The sequence below is a fragment of the Bombus pascuorum genome, chromosome 13 (genome assembly GCF_905332965.1).
Source record: "Bombus pascuorum chromosome 13, iyBomPasc1.1, whole genome shotgun sequence".
NCBI lineage: Eukaryota > Metazoa > Arthropoda > Insecta > Hymenoptera > Apidae > Bombus > Bombus pascuorum.
Window position 1 is genome coordinate 9636288 of NC_083500.1, and position 24623 is coordinate 9660910.

Consider the following 24623-nt stretch of genomic DNA (forward strand, 5'->3'; position numbering starts at 1 on the left):
TAAATTTTTTACAGCCCAGTATCTATCAATTAAAAAGAGATAAAGTATTTGAACCAAGTTCCTATTAAATTCATGTATTTGAAAATAATTATACAATTGATATCTCACTATCTTAAAATTATTTTGAGGGTTTCAGATTGATATTTCTCAGCATACATAAATCACGCGCAGTTGCTTTTCTCCCAACCGCTGTTTGAATATCATAAAATCTTAGCAGAATATCAGTCGTGAACAATTCGGGCAATGCTTTCAGAAGGCAAGGAACCTTAAACAAACCAACAAAAATAAAAATCTCATTTTTCACCCACTGCTATAAAACAAAAAAATAAACATATATGTATGAGAACTAACCAATGTTTGTGGCATTCCCTGCAACACGATACGTGTTCTATCTTTTCCACATTGTACCATCAGACGTAAAAATTGAAGTATAAAATGAGTCTGCTGAGATACTTCACCATCTCTGCCAGCTAGAAACGTGAATATCGTGAACAATGCATTTAACGCTGAGAGAAGGGGGTCCCTCAACACAACCGATTTTTGACCGTTAGTAGAACCCTGAGCTTGCGGACTTTGCGAACCGAATATAGGTTTAGAATCTCCTGCATCATTTAATCTTAAAATTTTGTTCGCTGGCACGCCAAGAGCGTCCAGTTCATCCGCATCGATATCTCGACGGACTCGTTTTTTACTGTTCCCACGAGAAGGATTCGAATTGTTGTATTCTAACGTAGAAAATATACAGTACACGCATAGTTTCGCTAACACTGAGGATTGTGGTTCTACAAGTTCTTCGCTCCTAGAAGGGATTTGTTTTAAATCAATAGAGTTATCGAGCTATAAATGAACTTAGCAAAAATTGTGAAAATTTAAGGTAAGTAACTTACTGTAAAGAGTTATATAAATATTGTGGAATGATATGGTTGATAAGATCTAAGGTACAGTTCTCGATGTCGAGATGAAAAATGGCGAATGCTAAATCTACTGCTTGGTCCAACTCCTCTTGATAACGATATTTCAACACTTCTTTCACGATATTTGTCACGAACCATAAGGAGCCACCGGTATTTAACAAAGATTCCAAAGATTGTGTCGCCTGGATATTTATCCATCCTCGCTGATTTATATTCCCCCACACAGTTTCTAATTGCTCCAATATAGGTTGCCTTGATATAATACTAACAAAAACGCACATGTAAAGATGTAATATAAAATAGAAAATATAAAAATAAAAGGAACAGCAATTAAAAAAGTTTTAAGACGATACCTATGAGACATTGAAAGCACCTTCGTTTTCGATTGTGTAGGGGGATGAACATCATATTGCATTTTACGAATGATTTGTGACATCAAACTTGATCTAAAATACAAACTTTAATTTTAACAATCTTAAGTATCTGTAAAAATTTCTCATATCTGTACTAACCGCTCTTTAAGATTTTCCTGCATTTCATCTCCAGGAAGCGGAGTTAAAAAATGCTGTACCATATTGAGAGGTTTCAAGAGTGCATCTTGGTGAGTAATACTCATATATGCACAAAGCCAAGCTGCTGCACAAACTGGTAAACAACAGGCAGTTGCACGCAAACCATCTAGAGCTCTTTTAACGTCACTAGCTCCAAGGACGTCGCTCTCCCATGCACAGAGGAGCTCTTTCACAGCCCCCATAGCCGATTGACACGCGATATGCCACTTTATATTACTGGATTTCAAGTCCGTTTCTGGAGAATTGATTTGCGCTAACAACGCATCCACCCTTGCAGGGTCGATATTCTGCAACATTTTTTGGGGCGACTTTGGTTGGTTTCGTTCGGGCATACACTCACGTACCCACTGTTCGAAAAAGGAGTCTCCTTCTCCTTCCTCTAAAACAGCCTGGAAAAATATTGTAATAAAAGTGTGTAATATGTAGCGTAATATGTAAGTATAATATGTATACTATGTAAGAATCAAAGCTTACATCAGATCCATAAGTTTGCACTATGGAACACAACATAAGGAACGATATATCGAACAACATTGCTCTAGTTGCTGCAGTCTTTGGTGGAACAGGTTCGCTGATCTGCTTGCTGCATTCATTGAACTTAATTAATTTGGTAACAAAAGTTTTCAACTTTCCTTCCACGGTAGCTACCGCCAGCATCAATTCGAAGCTCTTTCCAGTCAAAACTTGGTATAACATACTAAGTAGAGCCTCGTGAATCTTTGTATAATCTGCGTTGAGGGTTTTCAAAATTCCAGATAAAGTTGGCTCCGCACGTACAATTACTTTAGGAATGGAGGGTGTGGATGTTGATGATTCTAATTTCTGTAACGTCGCGGTAACGCCCTCCCTTCTGCCACTTAATTGTTTCGTTAGCTTTTCTGTAACTAAATTGACTTTCTGCAGGGCATTTAACAAACATTCTATGCTGTTACAAGAACATGCAGTGTCCACTATGTCAAGAAGCGGAGTAAATTGGAGTAATAATTCAAAGGCGTCTAGAATATCTTGTGAATATTCCAATTTATCGTCTCCATTTGTGTGCGCCACGTGTAATTCCTTTAAAATAAGGGGTACTTTTAGAAAAGTAAACGCGCCCCATTGCGATTCTTTAAACGTGCTAGTAACATTGTGCAAACACATTAAACACGCACGAATTATCTCACAATATAGTCTCGCGTTTGTATAATTTTTTACTCTTTGGACCATAAGCATTTGATTAACGAATACGGACGTCTCTGTACTAGGGTTTAGCAACACCTGCACTGCAAACAAAGGTTGCAGGCAATGAGTTATAGATTCCATTTGTGACATTTCTGGAGATAGTGTTACACAGTCAACTTCCAAATTGCACAATTTTTTTAGAGATTCTTCTATAGGAACAGAAGACTTGAGACTACTAGTTTTTAACAGTGCTTCAATCTCTTGACACTTCTTTACAACCTCTATATACAAATCTTTGTCATCATACTTAGCTAAATACATCATAGCACAAAGGAAATCAGAGCTAAGCATCTGTTTCAATATACTGGCTGGTTTGTCCATCAATTCTGTTGGTTGTGGCGTCAATGGATTGTTTTGTGGCATTTTTGTCAAAGTATGCAAATAACACTGTAATAACCAATTTACTATGGATAATACTGCAGCAGCCAAAAGGTCCTCCTCTGGTTTACCACGGCACGTTATTCCTACTTGAATTGACTCTAAAAATTCTAGAAGGCTTAAGATACAATGGGGCTTGTGAAAGGCATCATATTTACTTATTCGTTGTAACACAGCCGCATAGGAGACCAACTGAAAATTTATACATGTAAATATTATTTTAAAAATATAATAGCAAAATATTGATAAATGATATATACTTGAGAACTTAAAGAATGTTTCAAATACGAAAGTACTAATTGATTCGGACCAAGTCCTACTAATGCCTGCTGCAATATACAGTCTGCTAAATTATATACATCTCCGCTAACACCTCTTGGTAAAATCTAAAAATGATGAAACAGAAAGTATTTCTGAGAAGTATAGATAATAAGTACTTAAGTAATTAACAGACTGCTTACAGTTTTGATATTAATACCCCATTGTAAATCACTCCAACGTTCCCTCCATGCGCGTAGTAAAAGAGCTTTCAAACTACTAGTCTTACTAGTTACTTTAGTCTCCATGGCTGATGTTAGGAGGTTACACATAATTCCTCCTATTTAAGCATCATCTGCAACGTTATTAGTTGTCTCTGTTGTCACAAAAATTACTTTTCATTTATTAAAATAGATGTATACAAAATTACTTCAATGACTGAATGTATAACCTCAAAAACATAAAAACGTAAAATAAGTTTTACTCAAGTAACTATCTAAATCATTTTATTTACCTCATTTCAGAAAATTTAATTCATTAATAAACTACCACAACTGACATATTTTCAACTCATTTTGTGACTGCGATCCTTCTACGGCGTCCATGATCAGCGCCATATTGTATAATTGTTAGAAACCATTCAGACGTGATTCACCTGGCATCAAAATAATCGATATTTGATATTTATACACTTTCATATATTTTTGCATATGTCAAATTATCTAGTATCCGTAGACAACTTATTAAATTCACTTGATAAAATTTTCCGTCTCTTGCAGTAGAAAATACTTAAGAGACATGTTTTCGTTCAAGTACATCCCCTAACGTAAACATCCCCCCTTCCACTTTTTGACTCATATATAATTGACAAATCTAAAAATCACAAACCACAATGTACAGTTATGTTTTACAATAATTACAAACATTAGGTTACACAAAGTATTATTTGTCAGGATTTAAATCTCTGGAAGAATGGGAGTTTGTACAAGAAGGGCACTCGCATTTGATCCATTTTATGCATGGAAAGGATGGAATTTTGTAAACGTGATAGGACTTCTTATAGCAATTGGACTATTCTATTATGCTTACATTCACGTACGTGTGTATTTTATAAAAAAGTTTAAAAAGATATTGAACACTGAGTAGTAACTTTTTTATTATATAATATTTTACAGAAATCCTAATCCTATTAATGACGTGATTCTACGTATACCTGATATATTTACAACAAAAATACCTAAAACTGGTGATAAGTCATTATTCGCTAATGGCAAAGAGATGCTTTTTATTTTAAATACTCTACTATCTGTACTTTCTAAACCCGATACTTCCAAGTAATAATAAACAACGTATAAAATAGAAATAAGAAGATCAGAAGATTTGATTCTTCAGACTGAAATTTAGATTTCAATAATTATTCAGGAAAATCCTTAAAATATTTTTTACAGATACTTGTCTATGCAAAAAAAAGTAAAACAATTATTTTCACTTCTTTTGTCTACTATAAGCGAAATTAATTTTCGATGACTATTCTCTAATTCTAACAGATGACTTAACAATCTGCATGAAATGTACCACGTATTTTCAAATAGCTAAATCGAACAGTCTGATGCAACATGAAAGACGACAGTATTATTGCTTCCACTTTTGCCAATTTCTTGACGTTATTATATAAGTACACGATTAACGTCCTGTCCTCAAGAAACAAATGTCTTACTTTCTTAAGTTTATTTATCCCGAGATGATATAGACAATAATAAATTTTAAGGTAAACATAAAAAGTGTTTGTGACATCGTTACTTTTAAATTCATGGGATTGACCAATAAGTATGACAAATATTTTCCTCCTCGTTTAACTTCCATTCACAAACATTCTAAACACTGAAGATGCTGCATTTTTAGGTCTGTAAACACGATCTTCGAGCGAATTTCAAATTTCTCTCATCAAAGTGTAATTTTCAACGTTCGAAACGCGAGTGAACGCCGGTACTGCGGATCTTGTCTCCACCTATCGCATGTCGCTAGTGGGAAGCTTCGTAACCAATCGCGTCGTCGTCAAGTTATAGGCCTTACGTGACGCATTTAATGCCACGCTGGCAGTTCAATTGACAATACCCGACCGTGGATCGAGCATCTTCGGTATCTTCGAACAAAATAAACAATTTCTTGCGGCACAGCTGCACAGGAGCTGGCGTAAGATCGTACAAATTGCTCGGCATGCTCCAAGGAGCGTCGTGAGTGATCTAAGTGAAGGAAATGTTTGAGTAAAAGGGAACAACCAGCTTCGAAAAACCGGTCTCTCTCGCTCTCTTGCTGCAGCAAGAGCCTCAGGGTGGGGCGAGGAGGCCAAACGTCCGTCTGCCTGTGACGAGTGACAGACTCTTTTACTCCGTTAGTCGGCTGGTGCGCTTTATCGTGTCAAGTGTAACCTCGGTGCAGTGCACAAACGGTGTTTTTCATGGGAATGTAGTGGTTGCGGTGCATTCTGTGCAATAAATACATACATACACATACATACGTATACACGCAAGGTGTACGATAGCTTTGTGCCGGATAGTAATCGACAAACGTCGGCGAGATGTCGTCGACGGATGCCACCCTCATGGATTTCCTCTTCCCGCGGGAAGACGCGTTTTTAAAAGTCGATGTTAAGGACGAGCCTTTCATAGATCAGAGCTACAGCGACGACGCCATCGCGGTAAGTCTCTGATGCATGATTGTATATCATTTTCGTCATTTGGCTAGGTTTTTTCCTTAGAAGCCCGCTCGCTTTCAAACGGGTTCTTCTTTCGCTCGAAAGAAACCAGTTTCCTTTTACACGCGATCGTAACCACGATCGTAGGAACTCTTCGAAGGGATTTCGACGAACCGTATCTTCGGAGTATTTTTCGCGAAATGATCATACAGAGATAGTCGTTCATCGGCAGAAAAGACAAGTTGTATTAAATGACTGGCTTATTAACATCGTCTTTCCGTGTTTCTGGAATAGTTTATTCCACTCTATAATAGTTAAATACTCTGTAATAGTTCTTTATGTAATGAAAATCTTTATTCACTGAAATGGATACATCTCGTGGATTGATTTCTGAAGGAAAATCCAAGATGTTTAATCATTGACTAATAAGAGAAGTTGAACTCTGGCGTGGCTGGTTATCGAGAATGCTAATACGTAGAATAATTTCCAAGGCTAGCGAAACCTTTTCAAACATCGACTCATGTTTTACGCAATGCTATCGGTGAATATTCAAAATATCGAGAAACCGGCACGCGCAACTGTTCACGTTGTGTTGTACAAACAGATGGGAGTATATCGAACATTAAACTTCTCAAACACAGTCTGTCTAGCGACAGTTTAATCTCTCTGTACTCTCTTTTTCGGCGAAATGCCAAAAAATGTGTTTACCATGAATACCGTTGTGCGAGAGGAGAAAAACTTGGACACGCTCGAAAATCAATGGTATGCACGCTTCACCGCGATTTGTGCCACTTTCATCGCGTCTTCAATTCGCCGTTCAACTAACGAGACTACGGACTAACTATCCTTTGCTTTCATTACATTCAATTATGCTCAACTAGCCACTAAGCGATCCGTACAGAGAATTCAACCTAAAAGGATGACAATTCATATAATGGCAGGAATGTTTACGGTAGCTGATGTAAGATACGACCACGATTAACCAATAACTCCCGTTATTCGAGCGTTGCACACGTTCATCCCTGTTAACATATGGAGTACGCGACCCACGTGTCAACGTGCATACGCACCTGTCGCAAGATAATTCCGGACCATCATTCTCCATCGTTTCCACTTAATGATAATTGTGCTTAAAATAAGTATAACGAGATAATATTTAACAATTAGAAGGATTATTAGAGCACGTGTAATCAGCGATCGAGTGATTTACCACATAAAGGAATCAAGATAGCAATTCATTATTGGCTTTCCTTATTTGTTTCTCTTCTGAAGCTTTCCTGGGCTGGAAAGTTGCTCGATTTACGAACATAAAATACGTTTTTTCTGTTTTCATCGATTAATGAGAGAACGTACGTACTTGTCGTTATTACATAATCACGAGACTTTTTGTAACATATGGTATAGCCTAATGCACGTGCTGCTGCAGCAGCCGCCATATTGAAATGTCTGATACCTTCTCGATATTTAATTATGCATTCTATCTCTGCTTTACAACTCGATATAAAAACGATATTTTCTTGTGTACACAATGTTTATTACGTACGATAGATCAATTAATTCAGATGAACTTATAGAATATTTAACGTTATACGTTAATATGAACGTATAGAATATTTAACTGCAACTGCGAGTATTTACGCAAATAGCCGGTATTATGTTTTGAACTAATTTATAACGTTTCTAGAGACAGAAATTAGTATTAAGTATCTTTATGCATTGAATCGAAATGAGAATGGGAACCTACTCGTCATGGCCAGCGACCTTCGAACGAGGAGTACCGTTACCTTACGGGACTTCTTGTGAATAGTCTAAAAAATTCTGGCTCCTCAATTTCGAAGGAAACAATGAGACAGGAGCCACTTGCGGTATGTACAAGTGTTTCTACATTTGCGTAATTGGTTCACGTAATAACCTTATCAATTTGTGAATAAGAAGTAGTTTGTGTAAACGAAGAAAACATTTCTCGGTTTTATTCGGCTTTCGTCCAATTTTTATCTTTGTTTTTTTCTTTTATTTGGGACGTAAAATCGAGATCTGCTAAATGTGCACAGGCAGGAAGACGTCCCAGGGAAATTCAGATAAACAGAGGAACCTTTTGCATTAGCTCATGCTTTATTTTTAAATTCTTTCAGAATGTATCACAAGATATATCCAGTATCACGTACATTGTATAATATGTAAATATTGTATGAAAATAATTTTATATGACAATAAAAATCCTATCGATAAATACGTTAAGCAGTTTTTTTATATAAAATGTAGCTCGTGTACTACACAGAATCAGAGAATTTTCCCTTTTCTAAAATCCCGTTTTCCTTTCTATTTCCTTTTTAGTTGCGATTCTAAAAGTTCACCAGCGGAACCCTAAAATTCAAGCGAACCAGTGTTCCACGCTACTTGACTATATTTACCATTCCTCGTATGTTACTAGAAAACTAGGTTACCCGGCATTGGCCAAACGCTTGATTCGCGCGACAAGCGCCACGCGAACGTCCACTTTTCAAGCTTCGCTAAACCGATTAAGCTAACTTTCATCCAGACATCTAACAATAAGTAGAGCACGCATTAACAAAGTCTGTTATTTCCATCCTCAACGAGAACTTTAAGATTCGACGCAGATGAACTATACAACGTCGTGATTTCGCATCGGTAACGCTGTGCGAGATTCAATAGCTTTATACTTTCCGTGAACTTTTACATATTTACAGGAAATTTTAAAATGCACAATATATACAAAAATATACAAAATATCCAAAGCGTAGTCTCTCTGTAATATTTAACGAACGAAGCAATTTTCTTCCATTTCTTTAACACGTTGACTGCCATACGAATTTTACAGATTTTGCTCTGGAAACCGTACAAGATTGATGAAACATACTACACGATAATTTTTCATTTTTGCGAAATATTATATCGTATTTGCGCATTTTATCAGTGTTACGTAGATTATTCGCGTTGTTGAAAATTTGTTAACACATGCAGTCTTATCTTAGTCATTCTAAAAGCTGTAGTAAGGCTAGACATTGATCGCCACCGATGACAAATGGCATTCTAGGAATTAAACACCGGTAATTGCACCTGTAGAAACACAATTTCTGACGTGGACCAATGACGCGATGGTCACGTTTTTATACGATTTTGTACGACAGAGTTGTACGATTCGGTGCATTTACATTTCTAATGCAATGCACATCGAGTATACGGGGATCGCACGATGCGACATCGCTATGATGTTACTTCACTGGTATATGCCGGATCTTATACCTCTAACGATGCAATAGACACCATCTATTCCGCTATTGAGAACATAAGGCTCTATGTAGATTATTAGAGCCGTGAATTGCTGCGATCTTACACCATCCGCATCGTGCAGTTTCTATACTCGTGTGCATTGCGTCATCAATAGACTGCGGATTTTCACACATTCGCAGGAAATTTGAAGGTGCAAAATTGCACAGAATGCGCATAGTACGAAAAGACATATAGAATATTCAAGGTATGGTTTTATGATACTTGGTAGATATAGTGACTTTCTACTGATGTTCTACTTTTTCGATTATATTCTCAAGAATATGAATTTGGGTAAAATTCTGCGGTTTAATCATTAACGTTGCAATACGCACGAATGTGTCATTCAACTTTTGGAAATACGAAGATTGGTGCAATTCAGCGATACGGAATGCAATTCCATTATGGAATTCGATTACTATGAATTATAGTCATGTGTGTCACATAGCTAAAAAGTTAAATTTGCTGAATTGCAATGCGTCACCATGGCGAAACTGCAATGAATTTGTAGTATATGGCTGGCTTACGTCGAGCTTAAGAGCCGCCTCTGATCGTTTTATCGTGGGCAGATCCATCGGGTCAATAATCTGATCTAAATGGAACGCCATAGGCGTACAGACGAGTGCAGCTGCGATGCAACAAAGTAAAAGTACATTAAAAACAAACTGAATGCATTCTTGGTTCTCTGCATGCAACATCAAATAAACTTTCGACGTTGAAAAACAAATGAAGGAGATTGGCCTGAATAAGTTATAATGTGCAGATTATACGTACTTATATTTTATAACACGGAATATGATGTATAAAATCGTACTTTATGCAGTATATTGAAATAAAAGTATATGTGTATTTTGCATCATAATTTCTCTTCCTCATTCCCCCAGTTTGAAGCAGTCATTAATATTTTCAGCTTCTTCTACTTACAAATAAAATAACACGAATCGCCACTTCGTTCTACTATACATTCTACGACACATGACGCAGCTACGGATCATAAGACACGATGCAATGTATGGTCTTGCCTCTCTTAAATACTTTGAATATAAGTACTATGTATTTCAAATAAGAAAGAAAACATGCTTCGCTTATTTTACAAGATTTCGCAAAGTAAAAGATCGGGATAACAATTCAACCATGTATCTATAAGTTCGAAAAGTATTTTCCTTGCAGCGATAATTACAACAAAAAGAATAGCATTTTATCGATAGAAAGCCTTCAGCAGACATCCAGAGTATTCGGCACTCACAAACTGTGTAACTAATTTACGATCTCACCTATATTACAGCTCGAACTACGCATCAAACGCGCCAAAATAATTTCCATTCTGTTCTCCGTTTGCTTTTCAAGGCGGAAGAATGGCCAACCAACCCGGACGACTTCCTGGACTCCATTTTCAAGCTGGAGGATAATCAGTTCAATCTGATCGACAATGATCTGGACGCGATTCCGTCTTCATCGTCGGACAGCGGGCTTTCAAGTGCATTGAGTCTCTCTTGCGAGCAACAACTGAGCCCGCTTCTACCAATCGAGGAGGATCAACCAGAGATCAGTAACTCTGAAATGAGTAGTCCACAGGATGTCATGGATTTTGATTCTTTGGGTAGCCCTATTCAATCGACGGCCAGCGTGGACAGTCCTGTTAGGTCGGTGGTTAGTTCTAACATTGGATCACCTGCCACGGATGTCGCCGAGGAAATGGACGTGGAACACACCCTCGTGGCTGTAGTGAACCCGACAAACACCTTGGCTGATGCTAACACGACCATTGTGACGGAGCAACCGGTTCTCGATTTAGGTAAGAATAACATGAAATTATTTTTAAGTCTGAGATATACTCAACATTGGTTAAAGGATAATATATCTGCAACCTGAGAAAACATACTGTGCTTCCATACTAGTACGATTACATGGGATACATAATGATATAATTGTATAAAATAATATTAACAAATAGCACACATCGTACACTGACTCATGCGTGAGTTAAACGTGACCAAAACCAGAAATCTTGTGTCTGTTTTATATGAGCAATAGGAATATATTTTTTAATGAAAAAAATTATAAATAAATAAAAGAGAGATGCTCGTATTGTTCGCGCATAGGAGCTACATAATTTCTGATTTTGGACATGCTTACTTCATGGATGAGTCAGTGGATGTCGAGTTCTATATAGAAATCAAGAGAACATGAATGTATTTAAAATAAATCATCAATCTTAAGATTGATGCAAGATAAAATAAAAATTGTTTACAATGAAAAAAGGGAAGAAAATTGTAATTGTATGTACGAATACGAATCCAGAGCATCTAATACGTCGTGCAACTACCTGGCAGAGCTTGCAAAACTCTTAAATTAAAATATCTCGGAAACAATGAGCTCTGTTAGGATTTTGTAACATTGAATACGTACTACAACATCTGTGCTGCCGTAAACGGGATTTTCTCTCGTTCTCAGTATGAAAACACATTTTCTCTTCTTGCTCATCCATTTGTGAAAGCTAAAGTTCGCAGAAAGCAGATTCGAAACTGACGCGTGATTTGAAAAAATGTTTGGGAGGTTATCGGAACCAAACAAAGCGATATCTGTTTGAAATTGACAAGCTCGATGAGATAGTGGCTCCAAAAAATATCTGATAACGTTCTGTTTCTAGGCGGAATAAGGTCACGTCGAAAATGACGACAAATATAGCGAGAAATAAAACCCTTCGTTTCAGAAAAAGCACCGAAGCAACAACAAATTCACGTCGCATCTGCAGAAAGTAATACGATAAACGTCCGTAATATCACGTGCAATGGGAAACGGAATATTAGACAGTTGATACGCGTCACGCCAATGGGTTCTGGTAATCCAAGATCGATTCTACTACCGGTGAGCCTGAAAGACATGAAGGAAGTACGAACTATCAAGATCATCAATGCTTCGCAAGCTAGGAATCTCAAAGGATTCAAGATCAACCAGGCTAATATCATTAACAAACCAGTTCAGGTATCTAATTTGAATCGTGGAAACTCGTCTACGTTCTAATTATAACTTCAGATTCTAGATCGTTATAAATATTTTTCTTGAGAGAGACAAAAACAAAACCTTGATCGACTTATAATTGGTAGAATCTGAATAGAACTTTCACTCTCAGACTTCAATTGCGTAATTATAGATAATTACATAAGAAGAAAACAGGGGAACACGATCAGTTACATTTATCATCCTTTACAGAGAATCGGTTTTAAGACCCAGCACGTCGTCGATTAATATCATAATATATTCGTCCATCTTCTTAGTAGCTGTAGAAGTACTACTTATTATAATATTAAAATATCCTTCTAATAGCTATATCACTGATTACTATAAAACTTTATCAGCCTGAATCTGTGATTTTCATATGTTTACTTTTCCTTTTTCTGTTTGATTTGCAGATGAACATCAAACAAGAAGATTCGAGCAGCGAGAAGGGTTGCAATTCGAGCGACGAGATCTCGGAGTCGGATTCTCCGTACCCGAGGCTAAAACTGAACGCCGAGGAGAAGCGTCTGCTCCAAAAAGAAGGAATCACGCTGCCTACTCATTATCCGCTGACGAAGCACGAGGAGCGCGAGCTCAAGAGGATCAGACGTAAGATTCGCAACAAGATCTCTGCGCAGGACTCGCGGAAGAGGAAAAAGGAGTACGTGGACGGACTGGAGGATCGTGTGAAGCAGTGCACCGAGGAGAACATGACGCTCCTGAAACGCATTAAGGCTCTACAGTCGCAGAATCAGAGCCTGGCCGGGCAACTAAAGAGGCTGCAGGCTCTGTTGCAAAAAGGCAACAAGAGCGCCCAGCCTGCCACTTGTCTGATGGTCTTGTTGCTCTCGTTGGCTCTCGTCGCTGTGCCGAATCTACGGCCACACTCCAATTCCAACAACGAACTCGCGCAAGAGCAGGAACAGCCAGAGAAAATGCCGCCGCTAGCGGGTAAGTTTCGTATATTTTTTTATTCATCTATGACTAAGATCGTATCGTGTCATTATTCGCATGAATTTCAAAGAATAGTTTTGCTTACGGAATTGACCCTGTTGCACGATGTTTTCATGAATTTTTGTATACTATATCTTTATTTTACTTGTATATTGAACATTTTAATAAATGGAGCAGATATTTAATGACGAAAATATTGTGTAAAAATATCCTAATATTTGAGCAATTCCTAGTAATTAGGCGTGTCGATAATATTTTGTTATAGGTACTTGTACCAAGTTTGTTTAGGTATTTCAAGGATTTGAGTGGTTTGAAATCACTTTAGGAACATTTTCAAGATTCCTATTACTTTTACTCTGTCCATGAGAAAAATTCATAAAATTAGCCGCTCTCTTAAATTTAGCTCTCTCGAATAAAAAGATCCAATACTTTAAAAGGATCTTCAACGAAAAATCAATCGTGATTATTGTTTTTAAATACATATCATACATGTCAATATATCTATCTTGATTTCAAGATTTTCCAAAATAATAACTGATCGAGTGCTTGGATATCATATAGATCAGAAAATTTCATGGATGTTGCGTTCGATCGATTGTACGCGCACTAACCACCAGCTTTTATATCAAAAATAAACATGAATGGTACCAGCATATTTGTCCGACCTTTTCGAACCGTTATATTGACGGTTACACACAGATTGAATGGATTTGATAGCACGGGGCAGCTTGGAGAACATTGAACTCCATGAGATCGTGAAAGGCACAACCCTCTTAAATATTTGATTTTTTCCTTGGCGTTGCTTTCACGTGCTGCAGGTTTGTTGCATCTTAGCCTCGTACGGTCGACTGGCTTCTTACCGGCATGGAAAACGAAACGACGAAGAAGAAGCTCATTCTCTTTTTTCTTCTTTCACATTCTATATTCTTGTGTGTAATAATATATCACGCTGTTTCGATGACGTTGAAAAATTCGTTCGAGAATAAAATCATTTCGTTCGATTTATCTGAAAGTAGATTTACAAATTTGTTTTTTAACAATGTCCTTGGCCAATGTTGCAAGCAAGGATTACGATGAGATAGCATTAATAAACTACTGACATTAATTTAAACAACGTACTTATCATAAATGATATTAATACCGATTCTTATTAATTATTGACAATTCGAACACATAAAAGAAAAACGAAATGGCAAGCATGTATGAGTAAGAGCTCATTATCATGAGATATGATTAAGTAACCCCAGATAATTGAATCATGTTAGGTGAATATATTTTACGTAATCTCTAGTTTGTAATTCCGATGTCTGTTTGAAGCGTAAAGAACATCTAAACAATTTTTAAATTCTCTGTTTTCCTTTTTAATGCTACTGTTATTTTTTAATTCTTCTTTTAAATCGTTCATTTGTGCTTGTCGATATTATTTGATTCGAATAATTCTCTCAACAATTTTATATTTAATGCGTGTTCCTGTATCATCGTATCTGCTAGAACAGCAGAATACACTTGAAGTTACACCTCGAAAAAATAGCGAGGCGATATATTATTGTTATCAGCGGTATTTCAGATTACGAAACGAATTTAGTTCGTATCCTTCGCTCTACGACATACCGAAGCTATCGAGCTGATAAATTTTCGTTCGATGATCTCAAAAGTCATACGTTGATGTGTAAATTACTCTTGTTGTTATTCTTCCGAACAATTCGACATTTTTTCGCTCAAGACTGTCTTACGCGATTAAAATTTTATAATAGCGATCAGTCTTAAAATTTGATTATCACTCCTTCGAGTTTTGTAAAAGTTTGCCAAGTTATAATGTTATTGACTTGTTGCTAAAATTGTAAAAGCTATGCGACAGAAATCTACAATCTACAACTTGCAACTTCTTAAATCACTTGTATTATTACTTATTAAATTATCATTTAAGGAAGTATATAAAATCTTGGTCAGTTCACAAGTGAGTTTTTATCAGAAATTTATGATAAATCGTGATAAAGTGACAAACAAGATGATTTCAAAATCAATAGGTATGGTATCGATATTAACTACGGAATGGTGAAACCAGAGCAGGAAATCGAGAAGTTGCTCAGCTACTTTCTAAACGAGGACGGGAAAGCTCGGATCCTTTCTCGATGCCTGAACTGGCCAATCTTTCTCATTGAACTGTAATCTTCTTTTAACTACTTTCCCAACACGACCGTTCACTCTATTGTTTTCGCTTCACATTGCATTATCTCGGTTGTATCTTGGGTGTTACCTGAGATTGTGTCATTTTTTCCTATCGGATAAATTATAAAGTTCGAATAAACGAAATTCTTCTTTACGCGACTTTCGCTCGTGATTCATTGGAGTAGTAACTCTTGATTTTTTACGGAGTATAACGAGATCCTTACGATGTCATTGACCTTCGTTAAAATTCAGAGACTAGTACTTAGGACCGTTCGCTCCTACGTGAAATGATTCGTAATTAGTTACTCGCTTTGATTACGAAACCAGACACAGACCGAGTTGTCTAATCATCATATTGAGGATGCAATGTTCATGGTTAAACGCGTCACAAGTTTTTATCTACGATACTTACTCTGCACGAATGATAACGGCAAGCTTATAAATACGATACTTGTAGTTTGAAGACAAGTATATAGAAAATCCCAAACGTAGAGTTGCGAAATTTTGGAAATTCTACTCGATCTATTTCACGATATTTTCACTGAAATTTATCATCCTTATTTCTACACGATCAGTATATAATTTCACGGCTCTATTTTTATAATACCCGTTATTATAAAATTTCTAATCCCAAAGCTCTATCTCTATAATACTTATATTCGAACTAACATTTGTTTCAGGTCGTTCTCGAACGTTACTCTACACGAAGCAGTTGATGGACGAGGAACTGCAGCAATATAGCGAGGAGTTGCTGCAGGAGGTCGAGGGCCTTCTGGATCACGATTACAGCCCAACGATTCAACCACCCCTCTACAAACGTCCTCGCATGGATACGGAACCACCGCCGAAATGCGTCTCGTCTTCCGATCACATCGGAGGGACGCTCTGCGGAAAACAGGATGTCACGATAAAACCGAACAGGAAGTACATTGAACCTCCGTTGGACGACGTTTGGCCCCCACCGAATCCAGGTGGGCAGAAGAACGCCAAGGTGGTGGACAAGCTCGAGATGTTGACCAACGAGCTCAAGATTAACATCTCTGATTCGGAAGGCACGAGAACTGTTCTTGTAAAGGTGCCTCAGGAACAGTAGGAGGAGAGACGGTCTCGCTACACTATATTTTTCTATCATTTTTGTCGTGACCCTTTGCGATCCAATCTATATTTGATATGGTACTTGCTGGAGATCATAGAAGAGAGAATCAGAGACCATGAAAAGAATGGACCACCGAAAATTCTTTGTGCGTTGTTCGAAACAATTAAAGGATTTATGAACGACTGGCACGTTAAAAACTCTTATGTCTTTAATAATAATAGGAGGCTAACGATGAATGAAGCTGTGAATGAAAATTTCTATTTATTGCCAATGATTATTGAAACTCTCGCAGGATCCCCAAAATTATTTTGAACCGCACATTCATTGCCTTCTAGTTAACCGTACTAAACTCTCGCAAATAAGAAGTCGTGAAGGGCTCGATGCAGATTAGAGTGATCTCCTCCCAATGAGAGATGTATGTAAAGAAGAATAGAGAATTTAACAATTTGTTTCATACTTTTTAATTGTTTTCCTGCGTGAATATTTTCTATGGGTTAATAAGGATCCGTTCGACCAGCATGATCGAAGTAGTCAGTCGGTATTTTTTAATAGTCACACGGTTAGGAAAATTTAATTCGCGAGTTTACGTTTAGTTTTACGTTTTAAGGGTAGTTTTTCGAATTATTCTTCTATATTTTCCTCCTATCCTCGCGTGTCTTTGATGTTAAGTCATCGAAGTCTCACCTGTAATGCAACTGTGCTTTTTACTCATTGATATCTCGTGTGAAGATCATCATAAATTTCACTAATTGGATTTATTTTCATCGATCATTTCGCCAGTTACAGTCAACTGCACACCGTCATCCATCGTTTTTAGGTGATTTTTCAAGAGTTTTTATCGATTGAATGATATTTAAGGTTTATCTATTTATAAGCAGAATCTATTATAAGAGTTTTACAGTTATTATTCATGTTGCCGATAATAAGAGAGAAAGAGAGAGAGAAGTTTGTAAATAGTGATTATATTAATCGTCGAAACGACACAAAAAGATATATTATTATTATTAATATTATTAAATATATATATTATAAAAGATATATATTGTAGCTTTAACTTCACAAGATATGATTTCTAACTTCGTACTATTGTATGCAGAAGATGCTATTTACGGAAGTATAGTAGATAAATTGTAAGTAACTCGTTGAGATAAACAATTTGTTTGTAATATTATACATATAAGTACACATAAAAAGGGTGTAGCATGTATATTTCGATCCTATAACGCGTGATAGATACGATTATTCGAATAAGCTTCACCGTACTCTTCTTGGGGGCTGGGGTATCGCAGTTAATAATTAATTTAATATTATATTACATGAGATGTTTACGAAATGCAAACCAGAGGTGCACTTGCTACGCGAACTGCAAATGGAACGTATTTAAATACGAAAACTGTGTGTTATCGACACCAGGTCAGAAGACTGTATCATAAGTTTAATCGTTTCCCGATATATATAAATATATATCTTATTCTTTCTTCAAACTCTACACGCATATTCTCCTCGTCCCGTTAAAAAAGAAAAGGATTAATCCTCACGTTTCTTAATTAAGTTATTCATCTTTATTTTATACGCGAAGCGACGTGCATATAAAATATGCATACGCAGTGAATTGTACATAATAAATATACGAGAGTAACATTCGTTTCATAGTTCGTACTTACATTAATTTTCTCTTTCTCTCCGATGAAATTGCTGGAAGAATGCAAGTATACACGTCGAAGAATCAACGATGACATTCGAGAGGCAAATTCAAGCTCTTTCCTTCGTGATATGGCGAGATTTCACATAACTTAAAAGTTCTGTCGTTCTTCCAAAGAATTGTAATTTCATATATGTAGGATGATAATCATCGACATCGATACCGAAGCACCGACCACGATTTTTATTTAGATAAGTTCAACGATACATTCCTACCAATAATGTTCATTCAAAAATAGAACGATTCTATTTTTGCACGTATGTAAAAGGGTTAAAGGTACTACACTTTAAATTTCATTCAATATACGTGTAATGACATTAGAAAATAAAATGTTACATTCAGAACACTATTCTTCTTTATTTTCTTCCCTACCTCTCCAAAAAGTTTTTGAATATAAAAATCCCTTTCAGATTATATTTATAAATTAATCTTTTAGAAAATAATTCGTATGAAGTATCCGCGTTAATTTTTTGAAAATTTATGATAAGAAGGACAGATTAAAAATTCGCGCCATTTTATATATAGTTTATGGCCATCAGAGCGTCATGTCCAACACAATGTGCAGGAAGTATGGTCTTTAAAGTTTCTATTTTATGGCACCTTTTCCCGCCACAACCTATACCAAGTGAGATGTTTCAAAACTCAAAGAAATCTGTGACAGTTTAAGAAAATTTGTACTTGTCAATTTTTTAACATAATTGTCAAGCAAGATGGAAGACGTAGCGAATTTGGCTGATCTGTTGCCCACTTATTATACAAGATTATTTCCCTTTCACGATTATTATCGCTGGCTCAGCTATGGAAATGGTATTCTAATTATGTTAATGTTTCTGATATGTACTAACAATAATTTCTTGATTTCTACGATTGTTAATCTGAATTAGTTTCAATCCATATCATTACTGAAATAATTGTATCGTTACAGTGAATATATTTACCCACAGAGAATTCTCATTCACTCTCCAAGGTGATATCTATCTTCGTTTCCAATCGTTCAAAAGTGCAAAGGAGTTGGAGCATGAGATTAAAAGACTTCTTCCCTTTAAGATTGATATAGGCGCGGTATACAACCTCAGGTAGCTATGACAAAGTCAGTAGATGTTTAATCATTATTAAATATCCTCTTACTTTTTCTCCTTAGTCCAAAGGACCAACGCAAAGGAACAAATTTTCATCCTGTTGAAAGAGAACTGGTTTTTGACATAGATATGACTGATTATGATGATATAAGAACGTGTTGCAGCGGTGCAGATATCTGCTACAAATGCTGGAAGTTTATGGCATTGGCTTGTAAAATTTTAGACAGTGCTTTGAGATGTAAGTATAATTAGTAAGCTATTAGAAATATGTGTATATTATTTATGCATCGAATTTCAGTGGATTTTGGATACAAACACATATTGTGGGTTTTTTCTGGCAGAAGAGGTATTCATTGCTGGGTATGCGATCCTAGTGCACGCAGCTTGACTACAACAGAACGTGGTGCAGTAGCAGAGTATTTGCAAATTGTAGAAGGTGGTGAATATATGAGGAAGAAAGTGAATTTACCTGGTGATAGAATACACCATTCCATCAAGTATGTTATTATTATATGAATTATACCCAACTTCAATTTTTTTTATTAACCTTTAAAAAGAAAATTTTGTATAATATTAGACGTGCGCTGGAAATGATAGAAGCTGTTTTCGTTCCATTCTGTATAGAAGAACAAAATATATTAGGAACAGACGAAGGAATGGAAAAATTTCTGCAGATAATTTCCGATGACGAAGATAAACAAGAACTAAAAGCACATTTTGGGCAATGCAGTTCCAGCAAGGACAGATGGGACTCATTTGTGAAATATGTTAAGAACAAGAAGACCACGGTATTTTATAATACTTATGAAACTCTAACAGGAATAGATATAAATAATTTGATATCGAACGTGTAATTTTAGGGAGATAAAAAATGGTATCAATATCGTCATTTAATAGAAGAAGTAATGCTACAGTATGCTTATCCGAGATTAGATATAGCTGTCAGCAAAGGATTGAACCATCTTTTGAAATCTCCTTTTTGTGTTCATCCAAAAACTGGTAAAATTTGTATCCCATTCACCGTAAATGCAGTGGACAAATTCCAGCTAGACAAAGTTCCGACGCTTGCAACGTTGATCGAGGAAATAAACGAATTCGATATGAAAGACAAGACTGAACAAGAAACGTACGACTTGAACGCGAAGAGAATAAAAGATTACAAGAAAACTAGTATTAATAAGTCATTACATATTTTTCAAGAATTTCTATGGAATCTAGAAAATGAAAGAAAAGTGCAGAGGCTCCAGCAAAACGGTAAATATTCTTTTATGCTTAATATGTAATCACATTTATATATATATATGCAAATTTCTATTTTTCAGACGTGAAGATGGATTTTTAATTAGAATGTATTTGTATTTTTTTTAAATAAGTTTATAAATAAAGTTTAAGAATAGTAATATGATTTTTGTGGTTTGATTCAATCATCGCGTCGACCATTAAAAACATTAAAAAATCGTTAAAACAAAAATAATAGTTTTTAAGTACAAATTTCACTCAAACTGTTCGTAGCGCTTAGCTCGATATTGCTTTTTAAGGAATAATTCCTATATAACAATATCAATTACCCAAATCATTCTACAGGAAGGAGCTACGTATTGCGATTACGACTCGTGTTAAAACATTCATGAACTACAATCGTCACACTCGCGGAATACGTGCACATTTTTTAATTTCGAATTCGAATAACATACCAATAGTTTCTAATGCCAAATCAGCAAAATATAACTATTTGGATATAAAACAAAAAAGAGAGAATGCCTACAGGTATAGTTTGCATAATAATCGGACATAGGTATGGAAGGAAGCACAGATATGTACATATGTAGGTACATGTCATTCCTTAGTCTATGCTGAATCGATAACATTGGAAATGACGTTAAAATGGTAAGAGGATTCTAGAGCCTCCAAAGTTCGAAACACTACTAAACCTGCCTTGGGTGATAGGTTCATCCTGTATTTTTTCTTTTATTGCATATAAAATATAATTCCTATATTTGTCGTTGCATCTTTTAGTGTGCGTTTGTAAAATGTAAAAGTAGCACGAAGTGTTTTAGGAAAAGATTCGATAAAGTAATCTGAAATTTTCTAGAAATTTCCAAACTATTCAAATTATCAAGATATTATCTCACTATTATATTTTATTACTATATTTCTATTCATAAACCATTATTATAAGTATTCATCGTTTTTTTATAATTAACAAATGTGAAATTTAATGCACTTTGAATTAAATTAGAAGTTAAACATTTATTTTGAGTACCAGGATAAAAGAAAACGAATTAAAATCAATGATTGAAGTATACTGAATTATAATTCTTAAAATAATTGAAATATATCGTTATTTCTTTAGAAAGTTAATATATATTACAAAAGTATTAGATTTCTATAAATTTGATTAGGATTCACAATTATGTTTTAAGTATAGAACGCGCAGGAGGATGTTACATGTAGTTTGAATGTAGAAAAGTTGCAAAATTCCTCTACACCCCTGAGAGGAGCAGTGGTACAGCATCTAACCCGGGCGATGATGTAAGCACAGTCTATCCTTCTCATTTCTACACACTCGAACATTTTCTTTCTTTCATTTCAACTTCTTCTACCCCTACTTCGAAAGTACCTTATAGCCAATTGTAGTTGGCGAATATTCGTCACGATAAAAATATTCTGGCCTTGTATATTTTCAAAGCTCAAAGAAACTTTTTAAAAATAGAGAAAAATGTCAAAGCCTGTTCCATTCAAATTTTCTACCTTATACACTTGCAGACTTGAAATCTTCAAGTTTGAATAAAAGGAAGAAATACTATAGAAGTAGCATGGAATATGTGTAAACCCTGGAAATAAAATTGTAAGCGAATAACGGATACGTAATATCCAAAAATACCAAACTTTAATTTACAGAGCGATCCATCGTTCAGGGATCCAGAGACAAAGACAAACGCTTCGGTGTCGCGCCCTATCGGTCGATCGTTCAAATATTCCGTAGATCATTACAGGTCCTTTTTCTCCGTCATGCCAACGTTCATTCCCTCGTATCTCTTTTCAATCCTTTCTTCCACACACACAGGCCAACATCGCGTCAAATATTCCTCTTCGTTTTCATTATTTAATCGAATCGTGTTATTTCCTTCCTTTAAGACTCAAGAGTTCCTCGAAACTTATTCATTTTATCGTCGTTTTCTTCCCACCACGAATGAAACTTTCTGTCTCTGTTCGTTCACTTCGAAGTGGTGTTCGTTGCTTCTCTTGGTGGCTCTCCCTCTCTCACCTCAGCACGGTTCCCTGTTTGAGCTGCGTGAGGGGAACACAGAGGTAACAGGGACCGCGAGGACGAAGAGCAGTGCAGTCTCGAGCCTCGCGTCGATCGCAGAGGATTTGTCTGTTGCCCGACTCTCTTCATGCTCGACTGCTTCTTTCCAGAGCAACGAACCGCCGGTAGGTGTGTGGTGCAGTGCCGATAATAAAACACATGAAAAGAATTTCTGCCAGAGTATGGGAACATTCTCGGGGGAGGTCGATCTATCGCGGGGAACAACAGCGTGGAATCGATGATAATAAAACGAGCAGAAATCCTAAAGAACTCAGTCAATTCGAAAATCCCATTCGACGAAGAATATTCACGAGGGCATCTGACTCTGCTTTGGTATAAAAGTTGCGCGAATCAAAGTATCGTTCGCGAAGATAGGGTTGAAATTGACGATACGGGAGCGCGATAACGATCGACTCTCCCCTGACTAGATAGAACGAATCGTCGAGACTCGGAGTCTCGTAAATGAGCGAGAAGAATCGTCATCGAGGGATCAGTCACGATTTGGGGATGTCGACGTGCGCGAGGTGGACTTTATGGCCGGCGAGAACGCGTTTTCGACGCTCTCCGACGAATCTCGTGTGCTACCGGAAGTGTTGATGATGAACGAGCCGGATCCACGAGGTAGATCGAACTGGTGATTTCGACGAACTTCGGTGCTTCTTGAAAAGTGATTTCCGCCATCCAGCTCTTCATGACATTTCGTTTCTTTTATTCCGCTTTCGTTTGCGTTCGATTCGTTGTTTCGTAAGAACAGTGACAAAGATTCGTAATTCTCTTTTTTCCCAAGAAGACAGAAACGACTGGATATCGCGACATCGCTGATAATTGGATATTTCGGGAGACAGACCGGTGATCCGACAGGTGAGATATTTTAATAAATGTCTACGTACTCAACGTTCCACGCGAGTTAATATTAATATATATATACATTAACATGTACTGTTGTATCGTAAGCTCTTCTTTCATTCTCTGTGCTATTCAATATCGACAGTTTTCTCGATCTCTTGATAATTAATGCTCGTGGGATAGTTTTCAGCGTTGTAAAATAAAAATATCGGTCCGAGTGATTAATGGAGTGGAAGCACAGCGAAACGTACATATATCGGATGATTAGTGAAAATAAATCGTTCATCGTTTACTCGATTCATTAACTGGATACATTTAATGGATTTATTATGCCAGATGTATCTAATAACTTCGAGATGCAAAGATAAAGTCCAGTTAAACGTCTCTTCGAGTTTTACGTTTTTAATCGCGGTGACACCAAGATGGCGCAATATCTCGTTGCGTGGAGAGACTACGAAGACCACGTTGGCGGATATTCAAGGGCGCAGAAGCCGTCTAGAACGAGTCCTCGTTGAAATTACTGTCAAGACGATAGAAAAATAACAACGAGACTAAAATTCGCTGGTTACGTCACCGACAACGCGTTCTTTGTGGATTCGCGTTTTAAGTGGTTCTCCATTCTCAAGGTCGTCGAAAGCGAGCACGCACATTTCACAATGATTTCGTCGAACCTTTATTTGTCATTTATCTCTTTCGTCCTATTTCTGTCACGATAAATCAATTCCTGTAACATTGATTTTTCCATATGAAAAAAACTTTGAAAATTCTTGCGACGTTTAACTGCCCGATAGATATCGTATCAAAGTTTATTTCACCCCCCATGGAATAGCGTTACGAAACGGTGAAAAATTCAGAACTTAAAAAATAAATACGCGTTTGTTTATCGGCTGGATTTCTTAGATTTCCGGTATCAGACACGTACGTTTAACTTTTCATAGGAATCAAAGGCCAATGACTACGTTGACCATGTACGCTACGCTGTGAAAGGTATATTATTTAATTCGTGAAAAAAACCGGATAATCTGAAGCTAGCCTGAAATTAGTTTGGTTCTCAAGCGTCTTAAATATCCTAATCGTCGCAGTTCGTTGCCTTCGAGGCACAACGTTTCAAAAATATACATCCGGCTGGTAGTCGGTGGTT

General features: G+C 36.5%; 4 protein-coding genes across 6 annotated transcripts in view; 3 read left to right on the forward strand and 1 right to left on the reverse strand.

Annotated features, from left to right (window-relative positions):
• Positions 1-62: 62 nt before the first annotated feature.
• LOC132913814 (mediator of RNA polymerase II transcription subunit 24) lies at positions 63-4042 on the reverse strand. 3 transcript variants are annotated; one of them, XM_060972403.1, is made up of 9 exons: positions 3858-4042; positions 3547-3698; positions 3346-3471; positions 1961-3277; positions 1427-1875; positions 1268-1360; positions 888-1178; positions 352-799; positions 63-265 (listed from the first exon to the last, which is right to left on the reverse strand). In XM_060972403.1, the coding sequence occupies exons 2-9, from the start codon at positions 3673-3675 to the stop codon at positions 119-121; spliced, it is 3000 nt and encodes a 999-aa protein (XP_060828386.1). In that variant the 5' UTR covers positions 3676-3698; positions 3858-4042; the 3' UTR covers positions 63-118. The 3 variants fall into 3 exon arrangements, with proteins under 3 accessions (XP_060828386.1, XP_060828387.1, XP_060828388.1); XM_060972404.1 differs by having other exon boundaries at positions 3547-3719; XM_060972405.1 differs by lacking the exon at positions 888-1178.
• Positions 4043-5417: 1375 nt separating this feature from the next.
• LOC132913822 (uncharacterized) lies at positions 5418-18596 on the forward strand. Its single transcript, XM_060972417.1, has 5 exons — positions 5418-6041; positions 10674-11121; positions 12040-12311; positions 12740-13277; positions 16130-18596. The coding sequence occupies exons 1-5, from the start codon at positions 5922-5924 to the stop codon at positions 16540-16542; spliced, it is 1791 nt and encodes a 596-aa protein (XP_060828400.1). The 5' UTR covers positions 5418-5921; the 3' UTR covers positions 16543-18596.
• Positions 18597-18824: 228 nt separating this feature from the next.
• LOC132913831 (DNA primase small subunit) lies at positions 18825-20731 on the forward strand. Its single transcript, XM_060972448.1, has 7 exons — positions 18825-19054; positions 19173-19323; positions 19389-19564; positions 19625-19823; positions 19904-20114; positions 20187-20580; positions 20649-20731. The coding sequence occupies exons 1-7, from the start codon at positions 18958-18960 to the stop codon at positions 20666-20668; spliced, it is 1248 nt and encodes a 415-aa protein (XP_060828431.1). The 5' UTR covers positions 18825-18957; the 3' UTR covers positions 20669-20731.
• Positions 20732-22678: 1947 nt separating this feature from the next.
• The window catches only part of LOC132913833 (cuticlin-3), a 69034-nt gene continuing 67089 nt past the window's right edge, over positions 22679-24623 (forward strand). Inside the window, exon 1 of the mRNA XM_060972451.1 lies at positions 22679-23497. The gene's annotated coding sequence lies outside the window, so the exon portion shown is untranslated. The remainder of the gene's footprint in view (positions 23498-24623) is intronic.

Excerpts from the sequence above, each read along its gene's own strand:
- LOC132913831 (XM_060972448.1), top strand. The coding sequence starts at position 18,958 with ATGGAAGACGTAGCGAATTTGGCTGATCTGTTGCCCACTTATTATACA. Across the intron at positions 19,565-19,624 it reads TTTAGACAGTGCTTTGAGAT|TGGATTTTGGATACAAACAC; the intron begins GTAAGTATAATT and ends ATCGAATTTCAG. Across the intron at positions 19,824-19,903 it reads AGAATACACCATTCCATCAA|ACGTGCGCTGGAAATGATAG; the intron begins GTATGTTATTAT and ends GTATAATATTAG.
- LOC132913822 (XM_060972417.1), top strand. The coding sequence starts at position 5,922 with ATGTCGTCGACGGATGCCACCCTCATGGATTTCCTCTTCCCGCGGGAA. Across the intron at positions 6,042-10,673 it reads ACAGCGACGACGCCATCGCG|GCGGAAGAATGGCCAACCAA; the intron begins GTAAGTCTCTGA and ends TTGCTTTTCAAG. Across the intron at positions 12,312-12,739 it reads TCATTAACAAACCAGTTCAG|ATGAACATCAAACAAGAAGA; the intron begins GTATCTAATTTG and ends TTTGATTTGCAG.
- LOC132913814 (XM_060972403.1), bottom strand. The coding sequence starts at position 3,675 with ATGTGTAACCTCCTAACATCAGCCATGGAGACTAAAGTAACTAGTAAG. Across the intron at positions 3,278-3,345 it reads AACATTCTTTAAGTTCTCAA|TTGGTCTCCTATGCGGCTGT; the intron begins GTATATATCATT and ends ATAAATTTTCAG. Across the intron at positions 266-351 it reads AGGGAATGCCACAAACATTG|GTTCCTTGCCTTCTGAAAGC; the intron begins GTTAGTTCTCAT and ends GGTTTGTTTAAG.